This window comes from Chiroxiphia lanceolata, chromosome 18 (assembly GCF_009829145.1).
Source record: "Chiroxiphia lanceolata isolate bChiLan1 chromosome 18, bChiLan1.pri, whole genome shotgun sequence".
Taxonomy (NCBI): domain Eukaryota; kingdom Metazoa; phylum Chordata; class Aves; order Passeriformes; family Pipridae; genus Chiroxiphia; species Chiroxiphia lanceolata.
Genome location: NC_045654.1, coordinates 12355855 through 12368514, shown reverse-complemented (window position 1 = coordinate 12368514; position 12660 = coordinate 12355855). Strand labels below are relative to the sequence as shown.

At 46.3% G+C, this 12660-nt stretch overlaps 1 protein-coding gene across 7 annotated transcripts in view; it reads right to left on the bottom strand.

Moving 5' to 3' along the window:
* ULK1 (unc-51 like autophagy activating kinase 1) overlaps window positions 1–12660 on the bottom strand; it is a 94887-nt gene that overhangs the window by 61216 nt on the left and 21011 nt on the right. For all 7 annotated transcript variants that reach the window (XM_032705558.1, XM_032705559.1, XM_032705553.1 and 4 more), the window contains 2 exons: window positions 1125–1157; window positions 310–346 (listed from right to left, as the gene is read on the bottom strand). In XM_032705558.1, coding sequence (XP_032561449.1) covers window positions 310–346; window positions 1125–1157 — 70 coding nt within the window. The remainder of the gene's footprint in view (window positions 1–309; window positions 347–1124; window positions 1158–12660) is intronic.

The window sequence follows — 12660 nt, the reverse complement described above, 5'->3', positions numbered from 1 at the left end:
ATGTTTAACCTGTAAGGCCATTGTAACTAAAATACATAACTACTGACAACAGTCACTACTGACCTGCACAGAAAGGGCTATAAAACCAGCTTTTATTGTAATGGATTCTCAGTTTTCAAATGATTACCAAGGGTGAACCTCTCAGAAGAGGGGCAGTGATACTCCTTATTTTGCAGGAATTTAAAAAGAAAAAAAGGATATATAATCTGCTTACTTAGATCTTGTACAAGCCCCAGAAACTTGAATGAGCTAAACCAGTCAGTATTTCCTTCTGAATACAGAGGATATTCTCCATACTGTTCTACTTACTGTGAAGGTAGTCAGCCAGGTCACCACCATTACAGTACTGCAAACAGAACAGAAAGCTCAGTTAATGTAAGGCAAATCAAAGATTAAAAAGAAAATCAGTAAACTTCACTAGGATGGCAGGCTCATCACAGTATTTAAACACGTGTCAAAATACATATTCGGAAGTTGGCAGGGAAAGCCCCATTCCTGTGGGTTCCTCTCCTGTCCCATTTCCCCCAAATGTTATGCTGCATTATGATACACTAGCATTAACCAGCTCTTGTGCACATCAGAGAGAAAGGTAAAACCAGAACAAAGCAGAAGGGTCACCACTGGAGACACCACCAGCCAGCTGGCTGAGGAAAGCCTGGGAGCAGCCACAGCTGGGAGCTGGAATTCCTCACATCAGTGTTCCACATCATTAAGAAAAGTCAACAAGACCTCAGTGTGAAAACTGCAGAGGACAGAAAACATTTCACAAGCTTTGCAGGTAAGCTGTGTCGAGAAAATTCTCTCCCCATGTGTCTTTGAAGTAGTTGCCACCCAGGAGCACCCATCTGACCCCCGAGGTAAAACGTCTGACTGCTCAAGCCTGTGCCAGCATGACCTTCTGACAGCAGCAATATGAAAAATCCCTCTGCTGCTATCTGCACCCACACAGCTCTGCCTCTCAAAGGCTTGCAGCTGCAGATTAGATTAGCAAAGCATCACAGGTGAGACTGCCAGCAGGAAGAACCACTTGTGAACTCGCTGGGTCTGCTCAAAACGAGCTTGAAAAAATTAAAAAAGAGGGAGGGGAAAAAGGGTAAAAACAGAAAAAGAAGGCACACACTCACCTCCATAACCAAGTAGACAGAGTTTGCCAGTTCCTGGGGAAATAGAAAATAGAAAAATAAGGGATTTACGCATTGAAATATTTCACACACTTAATTGCTGCACTTACATTTAAACAGATAATCTGTGCTCTGTTATGAGTCTGACTGAAGAGAGGGTAAAAACATTATTGGTTAATTCCTGGAAGATTGCTTACTTTGAAAAATGTCACGTATTTAAGCATGTTATTGCTTTCTGAGTGTGCATCTGTTTAACCAAGATGATCTCCTGTATTGTGGCTTGGGTCTTCATGTCCTGTCCAGCCCTGGGGATTAACAGTGGCACGCAACACAGATGCTGGCACACTACTATCTTAGAGCCTTAATCATGTCCACATTTAACTGGGCCCTTTATAGCAGCTATGCCCCCGTGAGCAGCTCTGGCCTGAGGAGAGAGATAAGAGCAATGCAACTTTGGGACCTGCAGTTCAACCCCATGGCTGAAAAGTGCCCAAGAGATTCACCTTCAGTTGCTGGTAAAAACCAGAAGGATCTGGGGTAAAAAATGCAACATTGGCCAATCAGATTTTCCACATGCATTAACAGAGTGCCATTATCAGGTGGGTAAAGCTGTCTGGATTATCTTGGGGGTCAACACCAGCTAAGACCAGGCCAAATACTGGTCTTCCTATATTCCTACAGGTGCTGCCCTGTGATGCTCTTCCCACCTTGAGAGTTTACCTCCTGCCTTGGGAACATGTACAGGACTGTATACCCACAGTACAATCACAGGATAGTGTGAAGTCCCCCACAACCATACAGCACACGTGGTGACACCAGCAGCTGCCTGGCACGTGTCTAGCAGAGCCACCAAACTACTGTCAGAACAGACATGAAATCAGGCAGATCTTTCAACCCTAGGTAGACCCAGAAGGCCTAATGACTAAATCCTGTTGTTGAACAGAAGTCAGACAGAAGCAGACCTACTACATAAAAACCTGTGAACTAAGTCACTCCTAAAGCCTGCAAACTGGAAGTCACTCCTCAACTCAAGGCCCAGCCAGGGACATGAGCTGGCAGCAATTGCTTGAGTGGGTAGAGAAGTTCTAAAAGTAGTGGCAGAGAGCAAGAGACTTCATTTCCATGGCACTGGGGCAGCATGACTTCACTTACAGGCTGTTTAGATACCTGCCCACCCGATTCCTCTTCTGAGCCCAACTATCATTTCAAAATCCCCAGCATCCACCCTACCAGCTGTTTGGTTTCCAAGCAGTCTCCAGTGTCTGCTCTCAGTCCCTTTCATCTTGGTCTGCCCACAGGACTCTACCTCCTGTCGAGCCTGTACCAAATTGCCTGCCTTTGTCAACGCCTCGAGTCCTCTGCACCTCCCATCCTTTCTCTTCTGTCCTCTTTTAACCTCACAACGTGAACTCTGGGTTTCCATGTGCTGGCTAGAAGACTGGTTGGAGGAAGAGGGGGAGAGAGGAGGAAGCTGAGTTACCTGTGATTTGAGAGACTCAAGCTACAGCTGTAAGGCCACCTTCCCCCAGAGGGGCTCAAGGCACCGGGCAGCCCCGGGTTCAAGTGTTCCCCAGAGCCCAGGGCCACCCTCGACTCTTACAGCTGCTCTCACTGCCAAGCCCAGCTGAGCTTTTTGAAGTCCCCTTGTTTGCTCAGAAAGCAATTTTCTCTGATACTTCAAGAAGGCGTTTGTTGCACTTCCTTGCATGACAAGCACTACTTTAAACAGGCTTTGTTTTCCAACCTCTGTGTTTGAAAGCAGCACACATTAAGTCATCCAATTTCATACACACTTTGGGTGAAGTGGGAAACCAGTCTGTGGTTAAAGCACCAGTCAAAGGGAAGCAGTGCAAGGAGAAAATCCCAAGCATCATTACAAGCTTTGCACATGACAAAGAGCTGAGGGAGAATGTTCAGGAGTGTTCGAAACCCACCAGCTCCTGCTGTCCTAAGAAGGAACATTGGAAAGCCAAGGTTGATGTAAGACACCCAGGACTTTCAGTTCTACAGGAACTCCAGCCCCAGATGTACCAGAAGACATGAGACACACCAGAAGTACAGTGCAGCTGCTCAGGGAGCTCAGTGCCAGGCAACTGTTGGGAACAAAGGAAGTGTCTAAAGTGGTTTTTGCAGCCCACACCAAGTTCATCAGTGCCACAGCAGCAGTTTTCATAGGCACTTCTTGGCTAAACATGCTGTGATCATTACTCAATAACTCAATAACTCTATACATGAATATGTGTAGTGACAGCCAGGTTTGGGGAAGCTCAGTACATTATTACCTATGTAGAAAATGAAGAGGAAGCAGAGCTTACACAAACCAAGCCCAGAAGATATTTGCAATAGTTTGTTAGCCAACAACTAATGTACACTGAGCAGTTTGGTTGTTTCCACTCTACATTATTTAAAGACTCTGCAAACAAACATCATCAAGCAAGCCATTGATTTTTGGCAGCCAGCATGTACAGTGACCAGGGTTAAACAAGGACCTTCACTGGCAAGGGAGATGCTCAACTTCCCAACAACATGACCTTGGTGGTTGGTGGTTTTATCTGTTCACCCTCTGTTGGTGGGATAAGAGAGCAATGTCTAAAAGGGTTCTAGAAGAGAAGTAGATGGCTCCCTCAACCATCCCCTGGCAACTGCACCCTCTGAACATTCCAGAGGGTGCACACACACCCTCTGCACACACACCCACCGCAGCAGAGGAACATCTAGCAAGGGTATTTTCAGATCACAGATGCCTGTAGCAGGGAGAACAACTTCCACATTTGCAGCTTCAGCATTTCAAGACCCAATTACCAGAAAGAGATTTGTAGAATTTTGCCAACAAAACTAAACATTTATTTCAGGAAGAGTCCCAGAAACAAGCTCTTGTTTGTAAAAAGCCAGTAGAGCTTACTCTGGTTACAACAGAGTCAGCTGTCTAAAGACACTTCTGGTTTCTCAAACAGGCTGATGGACTTTTCTCAAGCTGATTCAGCAGCAGAAACTATTTCTTGGCCATTTTTATCCTTCCACTATATTTATGATTTGTTCATTAACAAAACAAGGAAAAAATACTGCAAGCCAAATTTTGCAAGCTACCAGTTTCTCCAAAAAAACCACCCCACAACACCCAGCCCACTTGTTTCCATATCAGCAACAAGAAAAGTGTGACAGTTTGCTGAATTTCTGCAGAGGCTCATGTCCAAGAAGCACTACAGATAATTTCCTCTGGACCTCTTATTCACATGTGCCAGTTGGTGCAGCCAAGGCTAATCCTGTCACTAAACAAGCTCAATGAAGGGAACAGCACAGAGACAAACCCCAAACTTTTCCTCTCATCACAAAGTGCAGCAGCACCCTGACCATGCTCCACAATAGCAGCAAAAGGCCTCTGCCAAAGGCATTAAGCTGATAATTAATCAGTCTGGATCATTGCCTGACTTGTAGTTCTTGCAGCAGAGGCCCCAGCAATGAAGTTACAATTTAATTGAGTGTAAAAATAGGCAACAGCCTCTGCTGTCTACAAATAACACACATCTGCTGATGGAGGACAAAGAAATGAAGAAATCTCGTTTAGCAGTACACCATAAATCACCCCAGGACTCTGCTCTGCTAAAATTCCTCACTAGGACACTAGGAAGGATGGAATTATGGACCTCAAGGCCCAGCAGTCCTGTCTCCCCTTAAATTTTCTCTCCACCCATACTGGAAGGTGGCATGATCTTCTTGGAAAGTGTGTCTTTAGGTGTGTCCAAAGGGAAATGTCTGGGTGTACCCACAGTTAGTCATCCTCCCACCACAGCTTAAAAAGTCAGCAAGAGGAATTTTCCTTAGAAAAATCCTCCTCTGCACTCTACCCCTGCACTGAGCCTGCCACCGAGTTTAGAAAGGTGCTCAGGAAGGAAAAAAAGTGGAAATGTGACTACACAACACTCAGGACTCTCAGCAGTGCAGTGTTCTCACCAGTATATGAGGGACCAGCACTGTAACAGGCTCTGGGGTAAAACCAGTGAAGAATGGCTTCCACCTCACACAAGTCTTCCTTTCTAGGAAGACAGGGGGATACAGGAGGAACATTTTGAACACAAATGTAGGTCCACTGTTATGACCATGTGCTGAGCACCACAGGGCTGACAAAGCTCCTGCTGCCCGTAGGAGAGGAGCTGTATGGACTCAAGTCCTTAAGACTGGTTTTGTTACCCTCCTGAAGATCAGCCCGTTTGCTGGCCTCCCTCTGATGGCAAAGGTTCCTGGTTTGTACCACTCAGGAGATATCTCCCATACCACCTCTCCAACAGCACCCAGAGGCACTGCCAAGCCAAGATAATTGCCATGCATGGATCTCTGTAAGCGAGGCTGGGACTTAACCAACTGCACCAACACAACAGCAGTGTAGCAAAGCTGAGGGTCTGACAGTGGAAGATAACACCAACAGAAAGCTAAGCTTTTCCACCTTTTTTTTTTTTTTGACTTTTGCTACTTCCCCCACTCACTGCAGCAAAACCACAGCGCACTGCATCCTCCTGCCTTGCCAGTGGGGTCTCATGGAGCCAGTGCCCTCCTGGCCTATGGCCTCTAGTCATTGCTTTCTGACAGTGAAACTGGAATCATGAACACAGCCTGTAATAAGCACAGCTTTGCTTTACAGGAGCCAATTCCCAGGCCAGTGGCACCTGGAAAGCCACTAGCTCAGGCAGGGCCTCTCAAGCACACTGGGCTGGGGAAAAACGAACCCACTGTCCTCAAGAGATGGAAGAAACTTGCAAAAAAAGTAAAATGTCTTTGTATTATTTCACTGGGGCTCACAGCTTGGCTTGAGCAGGCTAACCCCTGGAGAGGGAAAGGAAAACTGTCACACTATGCAAGGATTATCTCCTGACGCAACACAAAAAGAGACAATCTGAAATGTGGGAGCACCTACCAGTGCTCATCATCCTTTGGAAAACTGATCCAAAGCAAACAGCTATAAGGTATTTACATGCCTTTTGACCTCAAGTGAAGAGAAAAACATGTCTCAGAGCCTCCTGTGTTCACCTGTTTTCTATCCCTGGTCATCCTCCTCACTCCTCCTGAACCTCAATAAGGAACTCAGGAACATTTTGAACAGGTTTCCAATTCAGCAGACAATAATTAACTCAGATGAAGAAAGAAAGGGAAAGCACTCACTGCAGTATAATCTCTCTGCATGGACATGCAATACCACAAAATGTTTCTCAAGCCCAGACACAGCTTCACAGCCAGACAAAAGCATGTTTTAGGACAGACTTTTGGGATTCAAGTTGTGCAGCCAGCAAAGTCCTGAACCAAGAAAGTTAGTAAGTTATAAGGAACCAGCAGGCACTTTCCTCTTGAGTAAGGGCTCCCCTGAAAGTGATAAATCTTGGGCTAGCAATCACAGAAAAGCACAAGGTCCAGCAAGTGACATGCAAACAACACACACCATCATCCCATAGTCTATTCAATACCTTTCCCTGTTTTGACACATCCAGGTCCAGCAATAAAACCTACTGCTACTGACTGGACAGTGTTATTACCATGGTGAGCAGATCTGTGACTTCCCAGAAGCATGAGGGCTTCTAGTTTCTTTCTGCAGATCCCATGGAATAAGCACCAGAAAGCAAGACCCAGAGAGGCCCACAAACTTCTGCACTGGCTCTCGACTGCATTCCACTTCCTACTGACCTGCCAAACTTGCCCAGGATACAGAGCACCAGCAGAGGCACAAAACAAGCAGAAGAGAGGCCCAGCAGCACAGAAATGGTTTATGGCTGCCCTTGCAGCAGGCAAATTTTTGTAGGACGAGAAGAACAGCAATGCCAAGGGTCTGCACTGCCCCATTCCAAGCACTACATGTTCTCCATTGTAGATCTGATGAGTTGTTTCAGGACAGGTTGTACTTCAGGGCAGATTAAAAACAGCAGGAAGACTATCCTTTGGTTCTACACAGGCTTCAGGAAGGGAAGGAAAGTATTTCCCATCCTCCTGGCAACGGTTCTGAAGTCTGCCTGCATGACATTAAAAACCAAACGAGACAACGTCATGTCCATGGAGCTGCTGTTTTGCCAGGCAGCTCATCCCACCCAGGACAAATGGGAGCACAGCTGGGAAGGCAGCTCAGTCTTCAAGTGACCTGAAGAAACTTCCCCATCCCTTCCACTGGACAGGAGCTTTCAGCAGGTCCCTGCAGAGCAGCCCCTCCCCTGCCTGCAGGCAGAGGCAGCAGTGCTGGTCACACCCCCACTGCTGGGCACTCTGCTCTGGGCTTCACACAGCTTCACTGCTGGCCTCCACCAAAGCCCTGAGATCCAAGGCACTTGCTGGATGACTGGTGACTGATGCTGGATGACAGCACTCGCAGAGAGCTCAGACAGGAAAACCTGGCTCTCCTTCAGAGGCAGACAGGGCCTCTGCAGAGCAGCACAGCACAGCAGGCCACAGCTGGAGCTGCACCTGAGCCTGACCACAGAAACCAGACCATGGGATTCCGGTCATAATGGGGTAGAGAGACAAAGTGCTGGGTTTCACAGGTCACAGAGCTTCAAGGCAAGACCAAAAACATGCACATCAGAGCAAACTGAGGACTTGTGCTGCAGGAACACTGAAAAGCAATCCCCCCTTACTCCCTCACTTTGCTCTGGGGGTAAGGCTGCACTCCTACAGCAGTCTGTGCCACCCCAGCCAACTCCTGGGGAGGCATCACTGCCCAAGAGCATTGGCTGCAGGCCACACCTGCATGCAGCAGCTGCAGCAGCTCAGCAAGGATAAGAGAATGTAGATGAAAAAAAAAGCCAGCAGAATCCTGAAAAGTTTGGACTTCCTGACACAGAGTAGAAGGAAGTAGTTACCCCCCTTGCCAACAGGCAGAATAATACCTAGAAGCTTTTTCGAACAAAAGCAAGCTCCTTTACAAATGGCAATGCATTATGTTCATACTATCAAGAGAGGAAACTGCAGAATTCTAAAAACAATGATAAAAATAATCAAGATCCGATTTGCTTTTCTGTATTTATTCCTTATCTCCTTTCTGTATCACAGCCATGCTATGAACTGAACTTTTAAAGTTGAATTCCTCATTCCCTTAAGCTCAGTCACATGTACTGGAATTAAATCCTTACATACTGTAAAAGTTGCATTTTATGAGCCTGCCCAATGAGTAGGAGTTGTGGGGGGAGAGCTGGGGGTCGAGGTGGAGAACACAGTAGAAATGTGAACATTTCAGTTTTAATGACAGTCACTGAGACATATTAATTTACTGAGATATGTGCAAGTACAAGCAAAGTGACCAAGTCCTGAAGTTTTTGTTTGATTAATGTAGTTCCACTGATAAAGTTGGGAATTGCTTGTTTTTTAATGGTATATCCCCAACACAATCTGATACTCTGTAGGAGTTGTTCAGTTATTTTGTTGCTCTTCTTTGTTTGTTTGTTTTTTAAGCAACTCTGAAAATGTCTGACCTCCCTGAGCTCTTCTATGGCAGCTGCATGAGTGACTGGCCTTTGCAAGTCTTCTCTTTTATATCCATTTATTTGAGACTTCACGTACCAGATTCAAGAAAACAAACACACTTGTTATCACAAAGGTGTGGAAACAAGGAATTTAAAGAAAAAAAAAAGCATTAAAGTTTTCTTTCAAATAAAAACGCTCTTAAATTAAGAGGGGGAAAAAAATCCAGCCACTGGAAGCCAGAGAAACATGGGCTCAAATCTGCAGTATTTAAAAACCAGAGAAATGGGTACTTTTTAACATATTTAACATGCTGGCTACAATTGCCAGCTAAATGAAGAGAACATCAAATGCAAATGAAGCCTTCAGAGAGAGAAAGTCCCCCCGTGGCTGAGTTGTGCACACGGTGACAGGACACAGCACACACAGGGAGGGGACACACAGAGCCCACCCCACAGCCCCCGGGGCTGCCTCCCAGCCCTGCCCAGCACCACTGGACCCCACTGTAGCCCCTGGGGTTCCCCATCACACCAGCAGCTCTCACACCCCAGCTGGGAGGCCCTGCCTTCCTGGACGTGTAAGACACTTTGCTAAATGGGATCTCTAATGACTTAAAATTATGCATCTTTCATCCCCCCCACCCGAAGCACAGTCTGGTTGATCCCTACTATGCCAGCTCAGCTGACCTAATTCCTCCTGTTACTCTGATGCTGGGAGACAAGCCAGGTGCTCCTGCAGCCAGACAGAACATTATTGCCCTAAGCAACCAGTGATGCACAATTTGATTCATTTCTATCAGCCCCCCTTGAAACAACCTTGCTTAGTAAACAAATGCAGCTCTGAGATCCTCACTTTGCATTTTGACGGCATCGCTATGTTTATGGTGATATTTAAGGTCTGCACGTTATAATCCAGGAGATATAGCACAGTTAAAGCACCTCTTTGCTATACAGCAAGCACAGAAGAGGTTGCAAAGCTATCTATGGGCAGGGCTCTGCTGGATTCTGCTGTGAACATTTGTTAATACATTTCTCAGAGAGGAACCATAACATCTGAAGACAATTAAGATGCTTTCGCTCTACCAAAATATGTTTAGGTCTGTATCTGAGAAACTTTGCATGTGAAGACCACATCATTCTTGTTCATTTTCCACCACGTTTGCTATTTGTTATTGCTACATGAACGTAAGTAACAGCAAAAAAAACCCAAACAAAAACAACACCCAGCCAACAGAAAGCAAACAAAAACACCCGTACTTATTTTGAAAACAAAACCAAACCCCCTTGCAGATCAAAGACCACCACCTTTGCTGACCACCCCTGTGCTTGGCTGCTCATTTCCCACTGTATCTCACTTCTGGGATGAAGGCAGTTTACCCCATGGATGACCCACAGCTGCTTCCAAGGACCAGAGCTTCTCGAGGTGCTTTGCCAAAGCAAATCAGAGCCATCCAGCCTGGATTCCTACCATCAGCACCAACCCTCTGTTTGCTAGTCTGCTTGTTCTGCAAAGCTTTTCAATTGGTATCAACAGGTGGGAAGGCAGGTGGTGCAAGAAAGGGAGAGGAGAAAGGAAGACACTTGAAAGTGAACTGTATCCTCAGTTCTCTAGATAAGCCTGAGCATTAAAATGAGCTTTTGAAACACGGTTTTATTGCAGTTTAGGAGCAAGTTCAGTCCAGCCACAAAATTAAATCTTTTAATTAGGCTGTGGTTTGAACCTATAAATACTGAAAATAAATTCAAACAGTGTTTCTCCATCTGAATTTAATCCCATCCAGCCACTGATTACGAGGCGCCTCTTCCCATCTATCCTCCAAATCTTCACCTCCTTGCTTTGCTCACTCCAACCAAATGCATTCAGTCATCACAGGGATTTACACGGTGGAAATTTTCATGGTGGAAACACTGATGGGACTTCAAGAAGAGCAGCACAAACAGCACTTCTGCCGTTACAGAGCTTTGCTGTCAAACTGTGAACACAACAGCCTACCAGTTTCCGATTACTCCTGGGAAACATTCCTTAATCTGTCATTATAGTCTGAGTAATGCTACCTTCCACAGGAGCTTTGGAGGCTATTAACCACCACCTCGCCGGCTCTTCCATGACACCTTCATCATGTGAGAGGAACACAGGTATGTGCTTTACACACAGGATGAGTAAAACAGTGATCATAACTTCAGAAATGCAGCAAGACAACTCCCTCTATAAAAAGCCTATGACTCCTCTGAGGTCTATATTTAGTGGTCAATATTTGCTAGATGTTTCTGTGACCTGCACAGTGGGGTACTTGGCAGGTGAAGCCAGTGTTAAAAAAAAAAAAAGACTATAAAATTCTCAACTCTCCACAAACATATCCATTTTGGTCCACTAAACTCTCAAGCCTCACCCTACAAAACTACTGGCAGCGGGGTGGTTGGGTTTTTGTCCTTTTCCCTTCCAGCTCTAAATTAAGCCAGATCCAATCTTCAGTGATTCCCTTCAACAGATGGGAGGATGCTGACGGAGCAGGACAGCACACACACCATTCCTGTCCGCAGCACAAACAGAAAGAGGATTGCTTGGCAGTTCAGAGAAGCCTGCACTTTACACCCACTCACCAGGCAACCTGCCAGCTTCGCTCGGGGATGGAATTAAACCAGGATTTAACCAGGCAGCCTGACCTCAGGACTGCGATCCCCCAGACACAGAGTGCCTCCTTAGTCACTCCGAGTGTCACAGGGGAGCCCTGTCTCCCCGAGATGGGGCACCCAAACAGCAGCACCTGAGGAACAGGAGATCCTGTGTGAGGTGGCACGAGAGGTGGTGAGGCATGAGGTGACACTGCTGCAACACTGATTCATCCCACACCAGGCTCCCCAGCACGGCACTGCAGCTGATGAGGCTGGAGGGCAGTGGGAAGGACACACCTAAGGACACTGCACTCCAGAGGTCCCGGGGGACAGCAGCAGGCACGTACACAAGATGCAGACTAACAGCTCAAGGCTCCGTGTCAGAAAAGGGTGATGGTGCAGACAGCACAGCAGAACATCACAGCCCAGCAGCCACTGTCCTATTGATCACAAGGACTTGCTATACAGTAGCAACACAACAAGGCTGTTATTATCACCAGGCTGACTGATCACTGAGCTGAGAAGTGTTTGTTCTGCCACCCATTCCTTAATCCATGTGCATGAGAAAAACTGCACTGCAAGGACTCCGTGTTCTTTGTCTCCAGGTGATACAGTCATCCCAGCAGAAATATTTTTGGTGAGTCTGTGCTAGATGAGCGAGTTAGGCATTACTCTCAGCTCATCCCAAACTCATGAGTACAATAAGCCAACTTGTCACCAAATTATGGAAAGCAGACCCTCAGGTAACACAGGCTGAACACAAACGTCACAGCAGTGCCCTGCCGGATGTTAACAGCTGGGTTGCCACAACCAGTCCATCCCACCCGTGCAAAAACTGGGAAAAAAAAAAGAAAACCAACACAAAACCCACCCAATACCCACACAAGCACAGTCCTAGCCAGCCTGCTCTAAGAAGCAAGCTCAGCTCACAGCACAGAATTAGGGAAAACACACCAGTTTAATAATCCTTCTTCCTATTTCATGCAGGAAAATGCTTTCTAATATCCAAAGCATGACTTATGTCCAGGAATAGCAGATTTTCTGCCCTAGCATCAACACAGCCACGTGTGAGATCTTCAGTTGACACTTACTCAATCTGGGGCAGCTGGCACAGCACAGGGAGGAAAACACACCCAGGATCTCCCATTGCCCAAAGATCTCAGTTACATGTAAGAACTGAGTTCTGAGTAATGCTGGAAGAAGCTGTCTAGGACACAATGCTCCCAGGATTTGAAAAGCTCGAGAGTTACCTTCCTACCATCGAATCCCCTCAGCTAATCAAGATCACAGAATCAATGCCCTGAGTCACAGAGGAAACCAAAGCAAGTCCCACACACCAGACCACACGTGCTAACCTTCCAGTGTCAATGTGTGTGAAGAGTTGAGCTGATCCTCAGAGTTCTGGAGATCAGTTTTCCGAGAAACCTCATTTCCATACTGGCAGAAACCATCATTTGTATCCTCGTTGTTACTAATTTCCACCTTAAGGAACAAGA